At 42.3% G+C, this 17396-nt stretch overlaps 3 protein-coding genes across 4 annotated transcripts in view; 1 reads left to right on the top strand and 2 right to left on the bottom strand.

Annotated features, from left to right (window-relative positions):
• Positions 1-369: 369 nt before the first annotated feature.
• The window catches only part of H1-6 (H1.6 linker histone, cluster member), a 21848-nt gene continuing 4821 nt past the window's right edge, over positions 370-17396 (bottom strand). Inside the window, exons 2-3 of one of the 2 annotated variants that reach the window (XM_072813784.1) lie at positions 3471-5565; positions 370-729 (exon numbers count right to left, since the gene is read on the bottom strand). In XM_072813784.1, coding sequence (XP_072669885.1) covers positions 480-729; positions 3471-4105 — 885 coding nt within the window. In that variant the 5' untranslated portion in view covers positions 4106-5565 and the 3' untranslated portion in view covers positions 370-479. Of the gene's footprint in view, positions 730-3413; positions 5566-17396 lie in introns of those variants that run through there. The other variant, XM_072813785.1, reaches the window with a different exon arrangement.
• Positions 1306-7281, top strand: H4C3 (H4 clustered histone 3). Its single transcript, XM_072813789.1, has 2 exons — positions 1306-1648; positions 2058-7281. Exon 1 carries the CDS (start codon positions 1315-1317, stop codon positions 1624-1626), a length of 312 nt encoding a protein of 103 aa, XP_072669890.1. The 5' UTR covers positions 1306-1314; the 3' UTR covers positions 1627-1648; positions 2058-7281.
• Positions 7907-17396, bottom strand: part of LOC140626185 (histone H2B type 1-C/E/F/G/I) — a 15189-nt gene continuing 5699 nt past the window's right edge. Inside the window, exon 3 of the transcript XR_012025382.1 lies at positions 7907-11103. The gene's annotated coding sequence lies outside the window, so the exon portion shown is untranslated. The remainder of the gene's footprint in view (positions 11104-17396) is intronic.

The following is a 17396-nucleotide window of genomic DNA, read 5'->3' as shown; positions in this document are numbered from 1 at the left end:
TGGGGAGAGGGTTAAGTCAGGAACCTAAAAACCCTCAATTTGGAAAAGAGTATAACTACTTAATAATTCCAGAAGTGTTACAAATCATATGCCATTCAGAGCTTTTCTACCCTCTCCTGGGACTCCTCTCTTTTCACCTGAAAGATTAGGAGGTTATATATAATATGTGATCTGTCTCAGTCCATAGAATCATTTTAAGTATCCATAATAGGCATTTATTCATTAACCAGGATGGGCAGAGGTTAAACCTCGTTTCAACTAGAGTAAATCTGATCATGGACATTTTCAAAAGCTGTGAGAGGAGGCTAAGGAGAAAATTTTGATTTGACAGGGCTTCTCCCAATCACATTCAGATCCAATTCTGATCTATTCTTTTTTTTTTTTTTTTCTTTTAACTTAATGGGATTAGCCTTGTTTAAAACACCAATAATCTTATCAAAGGCCCTCCAGGGGAGGGCCCTGTAGGCTTTGTAATGACCTTAATCAAGTATTAGCCCAGCCCTACAATTAAGCCCCAACTCAACAAAACGTTTGTTCTCATCTCTAAACCCAGAGAAGTTTTGAAAAGGCATCAGTTGAGGAGGAAAGGGGAGCTTATTAGGAATTGCAGGCAGATCCGGCAGGCCCGGCAGGCCTGGAAGAGGGTCCAGGGGAGGGATGTCCAAGCTTATCTTTAGGTTCCCAGGTTCTCTCCCAGACTTGTAGAAACAGGAGTCACCCAATAAATGTCTGAAAGAGAACAAGAAGTTTTAATTTGCAATTATTCTTTTTTTGTTTGTTTCCAAACGTGGAGCCAGAGCTTTTAGATGGCCAAGCTTACGCTTTGTCCAGAATAAAGAAGGCCTTCTACATGCGACAGTTAAATAGGAATATTAAAAGAACGAGAGGGAAGGTCCCTTGACCTATAAATGCTCCATCCTTCGCATATTACCTCTACATCCTTTCCCCTAAGGAATTACGTAATTTATTAGTTATTGGACGGGAATAAAAAGAAACGATGAGTGGTTCTCTTTTCTTCAGCGGCTTTACCTGGTAGAAACATATTAAATTTGCAAACGCGCGAGGAAGAAACAACGCAGGAAAGAAAATTTTCAGCCGAAGAAGAGCCATAACCTGCGCGTCCGCGAAGACGCTCCGACGAAGAGCGAGGTTGCACCGGCCAATCAAAACGTCGAGATGGTGACGAGGTCTTCTTGCCCCGCCCCCAGGCTGACCTAATTTGGAAAACCATCAGGGGTGCTGTTCTCAATCAGGTCCGCAAATATCCTATTTAAAGGGCTGCGTGCCGGCGGAGGAGTCACTTCCTCGGCAACCATGTCTGGTCGCGGCAAGGGCGGGAAGGGGCTGGGCAAGGGCGGCGCCAAGCGCCACCGCAAGGTGCTGCGCGACAACATCCAGGGCATCACCAAGCCCGCCATCCGGCGGCTGGCCCGGCGCGGCGGCGTCAAGCGCATCTCGGGCCTCATCTACGAGGAGACCCGCGGGGTGCTCAAGGTGTTCCTGGAGAACGTGATCCGGGACGCCGTCACCTACACGGAGCACGCCAAGCGCAAGACGGTCACGGCCATGGACGTGGTCTACGCGCTCAAGCGCCAGGGCCGCACCCTCTACGGCTTCGGCGGCTGAGTGCGCCGCATCCGCCATTCTCGTAAACACCAAGGCCCTTTTCAGGGCCGCCCACGAAGTTATTTAAGGGGCTGTTGTGCTTGGTGTAAATTGTTAGGGTTACGGAGGTTCCCTCCGTATTACGTACGGGACTTCTGCATAGTATGATCATTAACGTTTATGCAGGGGTTTGCTCATGATGGGATAGCGCCACAGGAAAGTAATTTTTTGCAAAATGTTTTAAAGTCCATTACGTAAAGTGAAGTGGCTTTGGGGGAGTTTTACCGACTAATTGGTAGGTCACCGAAGGTACTTTGGAGGATCCTCGGTGTCCGCGGGAGGTAAACTGAAGGGGCGGGAGTTTCAGGGCAATATTTCCGTTGGCTAAAAAGGGTTGAATAGCTGTCCCCGGAACTGTAGGAAAAACCTTAACTTTTTTTTTTTTTTTTTAGCCTGCTGAATGCCAGGCGCTCGGGATCGCAGGGCCAGTTCTGGACCGATTCGAGCAGTGCTCGGGACCTGCGGGCGGCCTGGCGGAGTCGGGTCAGCCCTCTCGTGGGCGTGGCCGCTGCACTCGGGACTTGAGGCCTTGCCAGGCCAGTGAGGCGTTTCCCGGCGCTGCAGCTCCAGCCTGAAAGCAAACTGGCCTCCAAACCCAAGCAAGCACGGGCTGTGGTTGATTTCTATACAACTTTAAACCACTGTTTATTCATTTCCCATTGTTGTCAGAGGCCCAATTACGTAAATGAGTTTAGAAAGGCTAGGCCCTAGTGAGTTATCTGTAGTACAAACTTGTATATTAAAGATTATCTATGCAAGATTGCATATACAAGTTTTGTACTGGGCTTTGTTCAAGGTTGCCCCAAACACCCAAGGCCCAAAATAAGATTAACACCATGAATTTAATATAGTAATCTTTAGGAGTGCTAAATCCCCAATTAAGTGAAAGCAGAAAAACTAATTTTGCTTAAAATGAGAAATGCTTTAACTTGGACCTTGGAGAACCTAATAATAGTTTTTGTGATTTAGTTCAGTTTGGACCTTAACTTGGCAGCTGCAATATTTCCATAAAGGTTTAATATCTCTCAGCTTGTGGAACACAATTTGGACAAGCCTACACACTCCCTTCATAAAATACATAGAATTAGGGGCACCTGGGTGACTCAGTGGTTGAATGTCTGACTTGGGCTCAGGTCATGATCCCTCAGTTCTGGGATGGAGTCCCACATGGGGTTTCCGCAGGGAGCTTGCCTGTGTCTCTCATGATAAATAAAATCTTAAAAAAAAAAAAAAATTAAAATTGTATTCGACTAAAGCTATTATCAAACCAATTTCTTAAATGTGACTACAGTATTTTGGGAATGAGAATGTTATTTCAGTATGCTTTCAACTGTAAACTTAATATTACTTTTTACCAAATGAAAAACTCCCTCAATGACTTAAAATCCCCCAGTCCAAATCGTTATTGGATTCCCAGGTACTGACCCCCAGAAAGTTGTAGACAGTTAGGAAACCCTACTTAGTACAACAGCACCGAATAAAAGATCAAACTGCAACGTAACCACTCAGAAAGAAGTCTGGTTTGTGCAGAGCTACCTCCATGCCTTCCTCGACCTTAAGCATTAGTCTGCCCGGAGAAGTATGGAGGTTACCCAAGGCCATGTGCCCTACTCTAACTATAGTGTGCAGCAACCCACTTTTCGACGAGGCAAAGGACTTTGAAATAGATCCTTTCTACTTCTAAGAGACCTCATGAGCGACCATATAGAAGCTTCTACAAGTTCAGTGCCATGCCGCTTTTAAAGCACTTGGAGTGGCTCTTAAAAGAGCCTTTGGGTTCGTGGAGGGGACTTGCTCTGGCTCACTTCTTGGACACCGCCTTCCGCGGGTTGACCTTCTGCTGGTTGAGCCTGGGCTTGGCCGCCTTGGGTTTCCCAGTGGGGGCCTTGCCTGGGCTCTTCCGGGGCTGTTTGTCTTTGGCGCCTTTGGCCTTCCTGCCACTACAAGCAGCCTTCTGTGCGCCTGCCCCCCCGGGCTTCTTGGCTTTGTTGGTCTTGGCAGCCTTCGGAGACTTGGAATCCCTGGACAAGACCAGCCTCTTGGTCTTGGTCGAAGGCGGCCTCTTGACCCTGCTCTTGGCAGGTGTAGGAAGAAGAGCCTTCTTGTTGAGCTTGAAGGAGCCCGAGGCGCCGGTGCCCTTGGTCTGCACCAGGGTCCCCTTGCTCACCAGGCTCTTGAGGCACAGCTTGATGCGGCTGTTGTTCTTCTCCACGTCGTAGCCGGCGGCCGCCAGCGCCTTCTTGAGCGCGGCCAGGGACATACCTGCTCGCTCCTGGGACACGGAGAGGGCTTCCATGATCAACTTGGACACAGAGAGGCCTGGGGCCTTGGGGGCGGCCTCTGGTATGCCCCCTGGTTTCCTCCCTCTCTTCTTGGCTGAAGGATTCTCCATAGAAGCCAAAGCAGTGCCAGCTGCGACCGCTGGAACCGTCTCAGACATCACAAGAAGACAAGCTAACGGCACCGGCCTTGAAAAGCGTGAAACGTCTCAGGACCTCAAGCCCTTATATAGGGCAGGGCGTGCTGTGATTGGTTCATCCCCCAGCCTCGCCCCGCCCCCCGGGGAAGGAGCGTTTGTGTTTGTTTCACCCCCCAAAATGGGATCCCACACAAATCCTCTGGGCAGCATCGCCCAGGCTTTGCTGCTGGATGATCCGTGGAGACTCGGGTTTCCCAGGCCTGTTCACTTTTTCATGAGAAATGATCCCCAAGGCCAAAACAATTACAATAAGGCTCCCAATTTTCAGCCAACCTTAAGGAGAAGAAGAAAATATCCTCTTTTCCTTGTGAATTTAAAAGTAATTTTGAGGACGAGGCTTACCTTAGCTCTTCTGAGTGGTTTTCCAAACAGCTGGCTTGCAATCGGTGGAGAAAATAAATTATTCACACACTGATTTTTTATTGAAAATTATTTATGTATGTGAAGCAAGTAACACAGACCTCTTAAATGTCTCACTGTGTGCTTAAAAGATACTTGTAGAATTGCCAGAAAACTGCAGAGTACGACTTTACTTGGGCAAACACAATCTAATAAGCCATAATCTCCAGGCATGTGGGTTGTGATTAAACCAGGTCCCCCATCCCCGTGGCTTGATAAAACACCCTCAAGAATGCAGTAAGTAACGTGGATCTAACACACAATACCTCTGTAGCCCAAATCAGGTCACCTCTGTGGCTGGTGTCCTCAACTGATTTTTGCTTCCGATTTCATTAAGTCAAACCCCACCCCCACCTCAACCCCCTCCACCTCCTAAATGCCAAGCACACACACAGAGTAACTCTAAGAAGGGGGTCGGGAAGTGCTCAGTGAGAACTAGAGACCCAGATCTCTAGGAGGACTGGGCTGGCAGATGTGCCTCCGAAGCAGGAGAAGAATTATTGGAACAGGATCCAGGATACTTCTTTGGGCTTGTCCTAGAACTTGCCTTTGTAAGGGATCCAGATGGCAGTTTATTCATCATGGCCAGACCTTCCAGGAGGATATTGAGAGAGCAATGCAAAGTGGCCAAAGCTCAGGCTTCAGCAGAGGAAAATCCCAAAAGGACCATCTTGTGGAGACCCCCAAATGTTTGCATGAGAAATTTGTTATTCTACAGGCGGGGGAAGTTTTTAAGAAGAGGATCTGTGTATTTTTTTTTTTCTTGTGGTTGTCTTGTTTTTTAGATTTTTCACATAAAAACTAATTATTGGAAAGGAGCCAATGTCAGAGGTTATAGTCTGTTGTAATAGTCTCAAAAGAAAGACAAGGGCTTCACCTAAGGAGACAGTGTGAGGAAGGAGAGTAGGTTTGAAATATTTGTGAGGCAGATATCAAATGAGACTTTCCAACTTCTGGTTGCAAAGTGAGGTAGCAAAGTCTCTGCCTCTCTTTGTCTCACGGGCACATGCTTATATACACACCTGAAACAAAAATTCAGAAAACAATACCAACTTAAGTGCTTGCATTCTGATGTATTATAATCTATTTTTTAAAATGCTGGTTGCAAACTGTGGGATTGATTTCCCAACTAACGCACTAATGTGACCCTAAGTTTGAAAAATCTTTCTTCAAAGGCAGGTTACAGGTGCGTCTTACTGAGGACCCTATGTTTTAACATGTGTTTGGTTTTTCTAATCCTCTGTGACCCCTGAGTACTTGTACTTAGGAGCCAGGTTGTGAAGTGGATTGATCCTTATAATTATAGGCTTACAGAATATAGCATTCCATTGCTTTAAAAGTAACAAAGAATTGAAGAATTAAAAAAGTTATTACATTCCATAATTTAAGAGCCAGAGAAAGAACCATGATTCATATTTTGCATTAGAAGTCTTAGAGCTTCCATACACATATACACATAGTGCTTATTACTCTTTGTCAGTCATCATCCCAAGTTTTTCCCCTTCAAAAAATGAAAAAATATAGAAACTAACTTTATAGTTAAGAAATTGAGTAACAGAAAAGTCAGAAAACTTGCCAAAGTTCTTAGAGTTAAGATGCAGGATGCTTTCACACTTCAAAAGGCTCTGGCTATGTATATCACCCCTGCTGGGTCTTTTTTCTTTTTTCCTTCCTCTTAATATGTCAGAACTATTGTTCATGTAATCACATTTTTATAGCATTTGTGTGTGTGTGTAGCAATTCTGTGATTTTATTTTGGAAAGTTTTCTATTGTGGGAATGTCAACCTTCTTGAACTTTCATTACTAAAATAATACTGCTGTAAACATTTCCTTAGATCAACTTTCACTAGCCTAACTTCTGAACTTCTGAATAATGAAGTAAGGAAAACAGTCACAAAATAAAAGAACTGTTTTCTTTTTAAAATATAATAAATTTATTCTCATGATATGGAAACTGTACAGCCCATTTTTAATATTAATTTAACATTCTAGTGCATTGTTTTAAAAAATGTTTACTCTAGGGGCCTCTGGGTAGCTCAGTCAATTAAATGTCTATCTTCAGCTCAGGTCATGATCTCAGGGATCTGGGATGGAGCCTGGAGTCAGGTTCCCTACTCAGCAGGGAGTCTGCTTCTCCCTCTCCCTCTGCCACTACCCTCACTCATATGTGTGTGTGTGTGTGTGTGTGTGTGTGTATTCTCTCTCTCTCTGTCAAATAAATAAAATCTTTCAAAAATGTTTACTCTATATTTCTCTATGTATATGTGTGTGTAACTAATATAAAAGTACCTATAGATTTTCACTCTGTTCAGTGAGATTAGCAGACATTCACCTACCAACCTTGTCTACCCTACAGGCTTCTTGGATTTTCCTGGTATCTAAGATTTAGGCCTACCTTTTAAAACTTATCCCTTTTTCATATGTTTCCTCTTTTTGCAATAGCTATTTTTGAACTTTGTATTTGGTTTTCATTTATGTTTAATAAACATTATTTCACACTAAACCTTATCTCTTTTTCAAATGATCTCTTCATTTTTGAATCATTCTATTTTGATTATTTGTTCAGGTATTGAGTAATTATTTTGTTTGTTTTGTAAAAAGGGCATGTGTACAATTCCATGGTTTGTAAAAGTTGTCTCTACAATCATTAGGTATTAAATATCAAATGCAGAGATGATGCTGTTCCACAAAATTGACATTTTTTAAATAAAGAAATAAATATTACTTGGTCTGTAAACTAAAGAAATTACCATTTTCCTTATTTGGGAGATAAGAGTTAAATATACACAATGACAACAATTATTTGGTGCCAAAATCAGTGCCCAAAACAATAATCTGCCCAAGGTTTCAAGACGGAGAAATCCCTCCCTTTGAGAGGGGGCAGGGAAAATGTCCTCTGTTGAGTCACAGGGACCTGACTGTGACTGGTCCTGGTTCAGGACCAGGTTCAGTCTGTTTCCACTTCTCCTTATGAAACAGCACACCTTCAGAAGGAGCTCTGGAAACTTCTCAGAAGACAGAGGAACTAACCCACTGCCATCTAATTAGAAAGCACAGGAAGAGCCAGACCTCCAAGAAAAGCTATTTGCATAACTGGAAAACCCCTGGAGGAGCCATTCAGGTCATCTTATTTTTGTTCTTCCTGACATTCGGGCCTCTCTTATTAGCTATTTATGTGTAAACAAAGACAGGTACTCATTTCATGCTGTTTCTTAATTTGTGACCCATATGTATAATGCAAACACCATAAACTTATATCTAAAACCTTTCTGTGAACAGGTCATCGCTAGGTGACTGAAATGATTTTCCCAAGCTACATGGATGCTAACAAGCCAGTCTTTGAAAGTAGGGAGACACAAGCATTATCACTTGGAGTGAATTTTTTGTTGCACTTTAATACAGAATATGGAATCACCAGAAAAAAAGCAGGAAGTCTTTTTTTTAAATTTCCCAATAATGATCTGGTAGACTCAGATGGCACATGCCTATTTCCCCTTGATCTTTTACCCCTTCTTCCAACCTGGGGTGTAGATTTGCCCTCCCAAGGAGTTAAAGAGAACCATGAAGTTGAAAACTACACAGAGGATGAAAACTGCATGATTGAGAGCAAGGATACTAGAAGAAACCTGAATGCTTGGGTAGAATTGGCAGTTCCCCACGGAGCTTGACAAACCAGCTGAGCTCTCCTGCTAATTGGGAAAAACAAATCTCTTTCTGGTTAACGCACTATTACATGGATTTCTGTGAAAGGTAGCCCAATACATTCAAAATTGATTCAGTGGATGGTACCTTTCCATGAGCAGGCAAATTTCATGGGACTGGGATTTTGGTCTACCATGCACATTACTGAATACTTCTAGAACAATGCCTAGTATGTGGGAGGGGCTCATCTATGCAGACCTATTGGGTGGATGGATGGACATATAGTCAATTCAATTTCCATCTTTATCTCTTATGTTTCTTCTATTTTTAAAAGAATATACATTTTAGGGGTGCCTTAGGCAGTTAAGCTCCCAACTCTTGGTTTCAGCTCAGGTTGGTATCTTAGGGTCATGAGATCAAGCCCAGGGTGAGGCTCCATGCTCAATGCGAAATCTGCTTGAGATTCTCTGCCTTCCTCTGCCCTCCACCCACCCTCCCTCTCTCCCAAATAAATAAATACATCTTTTAAAAATATAGTAAAAAGGAACACCTTGGTGGCTCAGTGAGCATCTGCCTTTGGCTCAGGTCATGATCTAGGGGTACTGAGATTGAGTCCCACATTAAGCTCCCCGCAGGGAGCTTGCTTCTCCCTCTGCCTATATCTCTACCTCTCTCTGTGTGTCTCACATGACTACATAAATAAAATCTTTAAAAATATATAGAGTAAAAAAAAAAACATTTTCTATATATCTTTCCAGTTTATTTGCCTGTCTGATGCACTACTCTAGGACCAGTTTGAGAGCCTATCTACCACACATACAAACCCCAATGCTGTAAGAATATCTTTAGGCTTTGTATCATTTTCCACTGGGTAGGCAAAAGTGGTTTTGCACATAATTTGCATTTGAGTTTTGCATGAAGTTCAATGTTTTTCAAACATGAGCAGCCATAGCATATTTATTTAAGATTAAACATCCATCTTCTGATGATGAGTCTTAGTTTACTGCTGGCTCTGGAAACATGTGGCTCTTGGCCCTCAGACGCTGTTGTCTGCATGCTGGAGCCCTGGCCTTGGAATAAGAACTGGGTAAGCTTCCAACCTTGCCTGTTTCTGACTCTTGTGATCGTAGCCAAATATAATTTTATTTCTCTGAGTTTTCTTCCTTTCCTTTCCTTGTCTGTGAGTCACAGCAAATGCCACTGTCTTAGTCTGTTGAGGCTACTAGAATAAAATATTATAGATTAGGTGGCTTAAACAGTAGACACTTATTTTCTCATAACTCTGGAGACTTGAAATCTGGAATCAGGGTGCTAGAATGGTCAAATTCTAGTGAGAGCTCTTAGCCTAGCCTATATGGCTGCCTTCTCGCTCTGTACTCAAATGGGTTTTCTCTGCTACATGCATGCCGGAACTATCTTCCCCTCTTCCTCTTAAGGCCATCAATCTTATTTGACTAGGACCTCACTTTTATAACTTCTTAAACTCAAATACTTGCTAAAGCCTATCCCCAGATAGAATCACATTGGAATTAGGGCTTCAACATATGAATTCTGGGGGGACATATTTCAATCAACACTAGACACCTTTCTCATGGAGTCATTAGGAGGCTTGTAAGAGACAATGCAGATAAAAGTAGGTTCAGTTACACACACAACCAAATGTAGCTTATTATTCCAGTATAGTCCTGAACAGAGGAGGGACCTACTAAATACCAATTTTTGGTCTTAACTTCAGAGCCTGCTTACTCTACATATGGTGTCTTTCCATGGAATGATTGTGATCATGAGCAGCAGTTCATTTCTTATGGGATCATGGCTAATGAAAACATGGGGGGAAAGTACCCTCACTAATAATGAAGGAAATGACACTTAAAAAAAAATTTTTTTTTACCCTGTCAAGCTATTGATGCTTAAAAAAAAATTATCAGTGTAAATACATGTGCTGTAAAATAGAGATTTTCATAATATGTTGAGTTTATAAATTGGCATGGTCCTTCTGGATGGCAATTTGGTAATGTTTATATTAAGAGTCTTAAAAAATGTTGTGACCTTGTGATTTAGTGTTTCTATTTCTAAAAGTCTATCTTAAAGAGATAATCACATATTTTTAAAAAGATATGTGATCTGTTTGATCTATAATGCATAAAAATGAAACTCAGAGGGTGTCTGGTTGGCTTGATCAGAGGGGTATGTAACTCTTGATCTCAGGATCATGAGTTCAAGCCCCACACTGGGTGTAGAGATTACTTTAAAAAACTTTGAAAAACTGGGACACCAGAGTGGCTTAGCAGTTGAGCATCTGCCTATGGCTCGGGGTGTGATCCCAGGTCTGGGGATCAAGTCCTGCATTGGGCTCCCTGCTGGGAGCCTGCTTCTCCCTCTGTCTGTGTTTCTGCCTCTCTCTGTGTGTCTCTCATGAATAAATAAATAAAATCTTAAAAAAAACTTTGAAAAAAAATTTTTAAAAACTGAAACTCAATCTAAATAGCTAATAACAGAGGACTGTTTATGTAATTAATGATATATCCATTAAAAATTGTGTTTCTAAGTAAATTACCTAGAAAATCATATATGTGCATATACGGCATGATACTGAATATACTTTATGCACTATAGGTGTATCATATGTATTCACATTCACCTATACGTATTTGTCATTTATATATTAAAAGGAGATACTAAGTTATTTTAATTTTCTTTATATATTTCTCTTTTTACAAAATTCTACAATAAACATTCAACATTTTTATACTTGGAAAAAAATATTTTAGCCAGATTCTTACTGATCCTTCCATGATTGTTAAAAATATTTCCATTTATCTTCTTATAGCATCACTTGTTGTTGTATGGGTGAGATGCAATGATGTTTAGCAATGAGCAGTGGTTGGTAAAGGTGTCTAAAATCTGTCTGCTCCTCCTATGAAAAGAGAAAGACTGAATGATCAATTGAATTCTATAATTCATCAGTTACCTAATATCGTACTTGACTCTGAGAACAACAGCAATAATGAGGATGGCTAATTTCACAGGGAGTTTGTTCTATGCTAGGCAGTGTCCTAAGCACTTTATAGATACCAATGCATTTAATCTTGCAGCAACCTTAGGAGGTACCTAGTAGGTCATTCTCTCTGCTGTGTAGATGAGAAAATTAAGGTTGCATTTCTCAGGTGATACAGCTGTTGGATGGTGACTCTCAGTAGTAAACTCATACCATTTGGTGCTGGAGTCTTATGTATACTCTTAAGTAAAGGATGAATATGGTCTAGCTAGTGTCCTTTAAGTTACATTTGAGCTAAGTCTTTTTATTTTTTTTAAGATTTTATTTATTTATTTATTTGAGAGAGAGAGAGGGAAAAAGAAAGAGTCCACACAAAGCAGAGGGAGGGGCAAAAGGAGGGACAAGCAGAGTCCCTGCTGAGCAGGGAACCCTCCTGGGGCCTCAATCCCAGAACCCTGGGATCATGACCTGAGCAAAAGGCAGATGCTTAACGAACTGAGCCACGCCGGCGCCCCTGAGCTAAGTCTTGCATGGAGAATAGAAATTTGTCAGGTTAGGGCTTTTAAAAAGAAGACACGGTGACAAAGGCCAGGTGATGGAGATTGTCTAAGGTGGGGTGCTTGAGGGTGAGCACTCAGCTTGAACTGCCTGTGAGGGATGAGGAAGGTCCTTATAGGACCACAGGTTACGGTTCAAGCTTGTTATTCCCACACGGAGCCATTGAAACTGTTCCCAGAAGCCACCCTTCTCTCAGCTGCTCATCCCTCTGGGCTGCTAACAGATGAGGTCATCCCCAATAGCTGTTAAATAAGTTAAATGAAACATATCTGATGGAAATGTACCCAAATAACTGCTTAGTCTGTTTCTTGGATGTTATAAAATGCACTTTTCCTCCTCCTCTTGACAAGCAAACAAAGGCAAACCTGATTTATCCTCTACAGGTGGCCAAATCCCATGCAAGAAAATGTATGCAGGGTTTGCTCAGTAGAGAATCCCATTTTATACTTGTGGACTGATACGTTACTTGGGCCGGGAGATAGGGGTTTCTGTGGCAAGTGTTTGCATGCCTGGCAAATCTAAGGACTCCTAATTATAACCCATGCTTGACAAAGTTAGCACCAAGGTGACCATTTCATTTACAAAGACAAAGATTTTTTGCTGCCTGTTTTGTATGCACTTATAAAAGTGCGATGGGAGTCACATTTCAGTAGAGTTTAAGAAGCAGAAGCTGGTGGCAGTGGTGGGGTGGGCAAGGGGAAGGCAGGCTTCTCCTTAGCTAGTAAGGGGCAGTCTCCCCCCCACAAACCACTGACCAACTAACTCTGCAGACTCCAGATGTGACTCCTGATGTTCCCATAGTACATAGCAGAATTATTGTGGCTTCAAGTACAGTGATCTCAACAATGCTGAGTGCCACATGTTGTCTTAAACACTGTTGAAAAGGCCCCAGATTTAAAGCCTGTGCTAGAGGGAACCACAGCCCTCCGTGTCCTCACACTCACACACAACCTCACAAGCTCACACTAAAATGAAGACACTGACCTGAGTACCAGAAAAGGAGGGATAGGCACTCAGAGCACTCCAAAGGTAGAAGAACAGGGCTTCGATTTCACCTCCTCCCTCCATTACTGGTTCTTCTTGCAAGGGCTTCATCCCTATATGTTTTCTGGCTAACGTGTTATTTTTGGGGAATTCATTGAGCTCATAGAGTAAACATTTGGAATGGTGCCTGGGACACACTAAGTGCTACCCCAGGGCCCGCATCTATGGTTAGAGTAAGCGTGTTTGTTAGTGAAAATATAAAAATTGCATTTACTGCCATGCCTGAGCCACTTTTCCCTGCTCTCTCCCATCCCTCCCCATCCTGTTTACTCCTTTCTCACATGCTGTATAATGACGTATCATAACAATTGTTTGTTGTTTGTCTTCTGCAGCCGAGATGTCAGCTCCCCGATAGCAGTGACTTTCCAAGGAGACAGTCACTGAGAATGGAGGAAGAGGCAGAGGATGGATGGTCCTTCAGGGCAGGGGGGCGGGGGGAGAAAAGGAAGAATTTCCCTACTTATGTCCTCCCAACTCTGTCCTCATTCTCTCTGTGCTGGCCCTTGGCACTGGCTGATGAAAAGCCACTGTGGGCCCCCCAAAGGGACAGAAGGGTGAGAGGAATAGGGAAGGGGAGGAGAGGGTACCAAAAGGGAACTGGACCTTATGATTCCTGAGCTTGCTTGCTCCGCATCAATCAGCTACTTTTCTGCCGGTCCACATAGCTCATCTACAGTCAGTCCCCTGTTTCTCTGGCAAGTCTGTGCTGCTGTCACTGAGTTCTGGGCAAACTAATGTGGACACTTCCAGGCCCAGCCCCCAAAACCCTCGTTCTGTCTGCTGGCTGGATGTCAAGGCTCCAGCAAGGACCCCTAAGACCCAAGAATATCTGAGACACAAGCTGGAAGGAAACCGTCTCTGAGAGCCATGGAGCCAAGCCCCATCACCTTTGTGACAGGATATTATATGATATCATGTAAATGGTTGACAACTGTTACCACAGTTCACCACTGAGCACTAGGAATCTGTTTCTTACAACAGAAAGTATCACATACCTTGTTTTGACCTGAGGGTCGTCTAATGAAGCATACTCAACATTGCCATTTGTAGTAGTAGCACCTTGATCCTAGATCTGGTCTCCTAGTCAATGATGAGCAAATATTATCCCCCAACAAACACTGGGCATAACAGCTTCCACCCTACATGCAGGTGCCTTCAAGCCCCACATACACTGGGGCCTCCTGCCTGGAGTCATTATGTCTTTCAGTTTTATCATCCCAGAGTCCCACCTCCCAGGGCAAAGGGATTTTGTGATTTTATTCATGATATACACATGTGAACTTGGTACACAGTTGGCATTCAAAAAGTTTATTCAATGAATTCATTCATTCAGTCATATATGTCTACTGACCCTGTGCTGAGCCCGGTTACAGATCCTGGGATGCTGTGGTGACCAAATCAAAACTCAGAGCCTATTGGACCTGACAACTAGTTAAGTAGTAACAAATAATTGCAAACTGAGCAATGATCACACTGAACCCTTGAGAGGGGGCGGTCAGAGAAACCTCCCCAGGGGCATTGGTGAGCTAGAAGATATATGCAAGATGATGATAAGGTGGAGTTTGCTAGGCAGGAAGGGGAGAAAAAAATAAAAAGATGGAGGTCCAGTACAAGTGGGAGGCGGGGAACCAGGAAAGCAGGGTGTGTGCAAATCTGCTGCAATCTGGAATACAAAAAGAGAGAGGGAGAAGGAGGTCCCAGACACTGGGCAGGGAAAGCCCCTGTTCAAATTGTGTTTCTTGGCGTTGGGAGGATCCTGAAGGCAAGAGAGCCAGGTCCTTCAGGCCCATTCCAGACCAGCACGTGAACTGAGTTCAGTTCATGGAAGCCCAGATGTGTGTATGTGTGTTTAAACCTAGCACTCAATATCTATCACCCCAACTATTTAAGCAAGTCCAACAGTAAAAGGGGCACATTTTAATCTTTAATCCTTATAAATTAAAAAAAAAATTTTAAAGTATGCTCCACACCCAGTGTGGAGCCCAGCATGGGGCTTGCACTCACAACCCAAAGATCAACAGCTGAGCTGAGATCAAGAGTCAGACGCTTAACCAACTGAGCTCCCAGGTGCCCCAATTTTTATATTTTTATAAGCTGTCCCTCACCTGAGTTTCCACCAATAATAAATGGTAGAGGGGCAAAAAGTGAAAAGAAAAATAAAGGCGAAAAAGAGGGGAGGGGGGAGAAAAGAGAAACAAGAACAAAGTTTTATCCTTGTTGCTTTTGAATCCAATTCATTTACTTGGATAACTTGATATAGTCTGGAAACAAGTTGAGGCCTGTAAGTGTTGAGATCAAGGTTTTACCCCAACACGTCATTGTCTAGGCATATGGAAGGAGATAAGCCCCATCAGATTATTCCTTTTTCTGGCCAAAGCCTACAGCTGGGAGATCTAATACCATGAAAACCCATAAGAAGATGATGAAACAGGCCTTGTAGTAAGTACCATACACATTGCTCATGGGATGATAAAGCCACATAAGTCTTCAACTTAGCCAACCAAAGTCTTACTTTTCCCCTCTCAGAACTGAGGGTAAGAGAGCAAGAAAGTATCTCCTTTCCCAGATTTACTCTCTTTCCTAAATTGTAATGAATCCAGAACACCTGAAAATACGTCAAGTTTATTGTCAGAGGCCAGAAAATTTCATCAGAGCCTGCAATGTCTTGGCCTAGAAATGTCACCAGCAGATGTGTATTCGGCCCAGTTTATTTTTATGCTTAGTCATCCAGGATGGCACAGGGTGAAAATTTGGAAAAGCTAATATTTAATGCCTTTTAACTGAGGACTGCTGGGAGAGCTAGCAAATCGCTGAGTCCATGCACCCTTCCAAATCTGGAAGACTTTATGTCTTTAGGAATATGCCTAGAGAGGTAATTAAGTATGCATGGGGAAAAAAATCATTTTCTTTCAACCTGTTGGACCAAGGTAAACACAGTGGAATCAGTTAACATTCTTTTTTTTCTTTTTTTTTTTTTTAAGATTTATTTATTTGTTTGTTTATTTATTTATTTTAGAGAAACACATACACACACACAAATGGGGGTTGGGGCAGAGAGAGAGACAGAGAGAGAGAGGACCTCAAGCAGACTCCCTGTGGAGCATGAGGTAGGGCTGGATCCCACGACTCATGAGATCATGACCCAAGTTAAAACCAACCCCTTAACCAACTGAGCCATCCAGGCGCCCCAGTTGACAATCCTTTTATATCAAATATCTTGTGAAATTCCCATGATTTATGAAAAACTGGCTTTGACCAGGGTCTTCGGTCACCAGCTGCCTTAGGGGCTATAGGTAGAAATGTGGTTATAAATTAAACTTGTTAAATAGCAGACACTGAGTGTCTACATTGTGCCAGTCACTCTCCAAAATGCCTTCTATGCATTCAAGATCTTTAATATTTACAAACGTCTAGAAGGTGGGTGCTATTACCATCATCCTCAAGAACACAAATGAGAACACAGACATGAAACATGGACTTGCCTCAGTCTCACAGCTAATAAGTAGTGAGGTGGGGGTCAAATTTAGAAGGTCCATCCTCTAGAGACAACACTTTTTTCATCATGGAGCCATTTTAGTGTCATGATACCATTTCTGGGACAAGTATTTTATATCTGCTGTTTCATTTAATCCTCACCCCATTTTCCTTAGTAAGTAATTATTACCACTCTACTGGTTCAGAGTGAGGTTTTTCAAACAGTAACTCAAAAACATTTAGTTAATTATTAACACACTGTTTTCTTGGGTACAAGGATATCAAACAATAGATTGATTTCATCCAATAAAGTTAAAAAAAAAGTGATTTATAACAGAGGGGAGAAAAAGCCTGCAGAATAAGAATAGAATATCATATTTCTGCATCATTTTTAGTATAGACAATCTATTCTAACCTAAAGAGGATTCTCAAAGAAAATAGTTAGTGATTCTTTAAAACACTCAAGGTTGTCTATGGAGCATGTGACAGATTGCCTTTGCAAAATATATTCATCCAACCCTTAGCATTTCCACTGTGGGTAGGCCATATCTGCACTATTTCTCACATTGGAATTGCTCAACTCCCCACTTTGGTCAAAAAAGTTATGAGGACAATCACAAATATATTAAGAAGTATTTGAAATCCATATAGTCTCCAAGTATTTAATTTACTCGTCTTATTTATTTATTTTTAAAGATTTTATTTATTTATTTATTTATTTGACAGAGAGAGGGCACAAGCAGAAGGAGCAGCAGGCAGAGGGAAAAGCAAACACCCCACTGAGTAGGGAGCCAGCTGTGGGACTTGATCCCAGGACAGATGCTTAATTGACTGAGTGAAGAGGCACCCCTGGTGTGTCTTATTTAGAAGAATAGTTCTCGAAGGTCATTTTGATCTACTTCACTTAAACAAATATCATTTTTCCTAATTATTGTTTCAATTGTAACTTGAGCCATAGTCAGAAATAAATCATGTAGCATCTATTGTTGTTTAGGAAATTCTAGTCAAGGTGTAGAGGTCTAGGCTCTGAGGAATTTACTTTATTTAATACTGGGGAAGACCAAATTCAAAATCTAATCCTTAGAAAGACTGATAATGGAGAAAAAGACAAAACAATAACACGAGAGGACAAAGAA

The sequence above is a fragment of the Canis lupus genome, chromosome 37, assembly GCF_048164855.1.
Source record: "Canis lupus baileyi chromosome 37, mCanLup2.hap1, whole genome shotgun sequence".
NCBI lineage: Eukaryota > Metazoa > Chordata > Mammalia > Carnivora > Canidae > Canis > Canis lupus.
The sequence above is the reverse complement of the archived record's forward strand: the minus strand, read 5'-3'. Positions and strand labels throughout refer to the sequence as shown.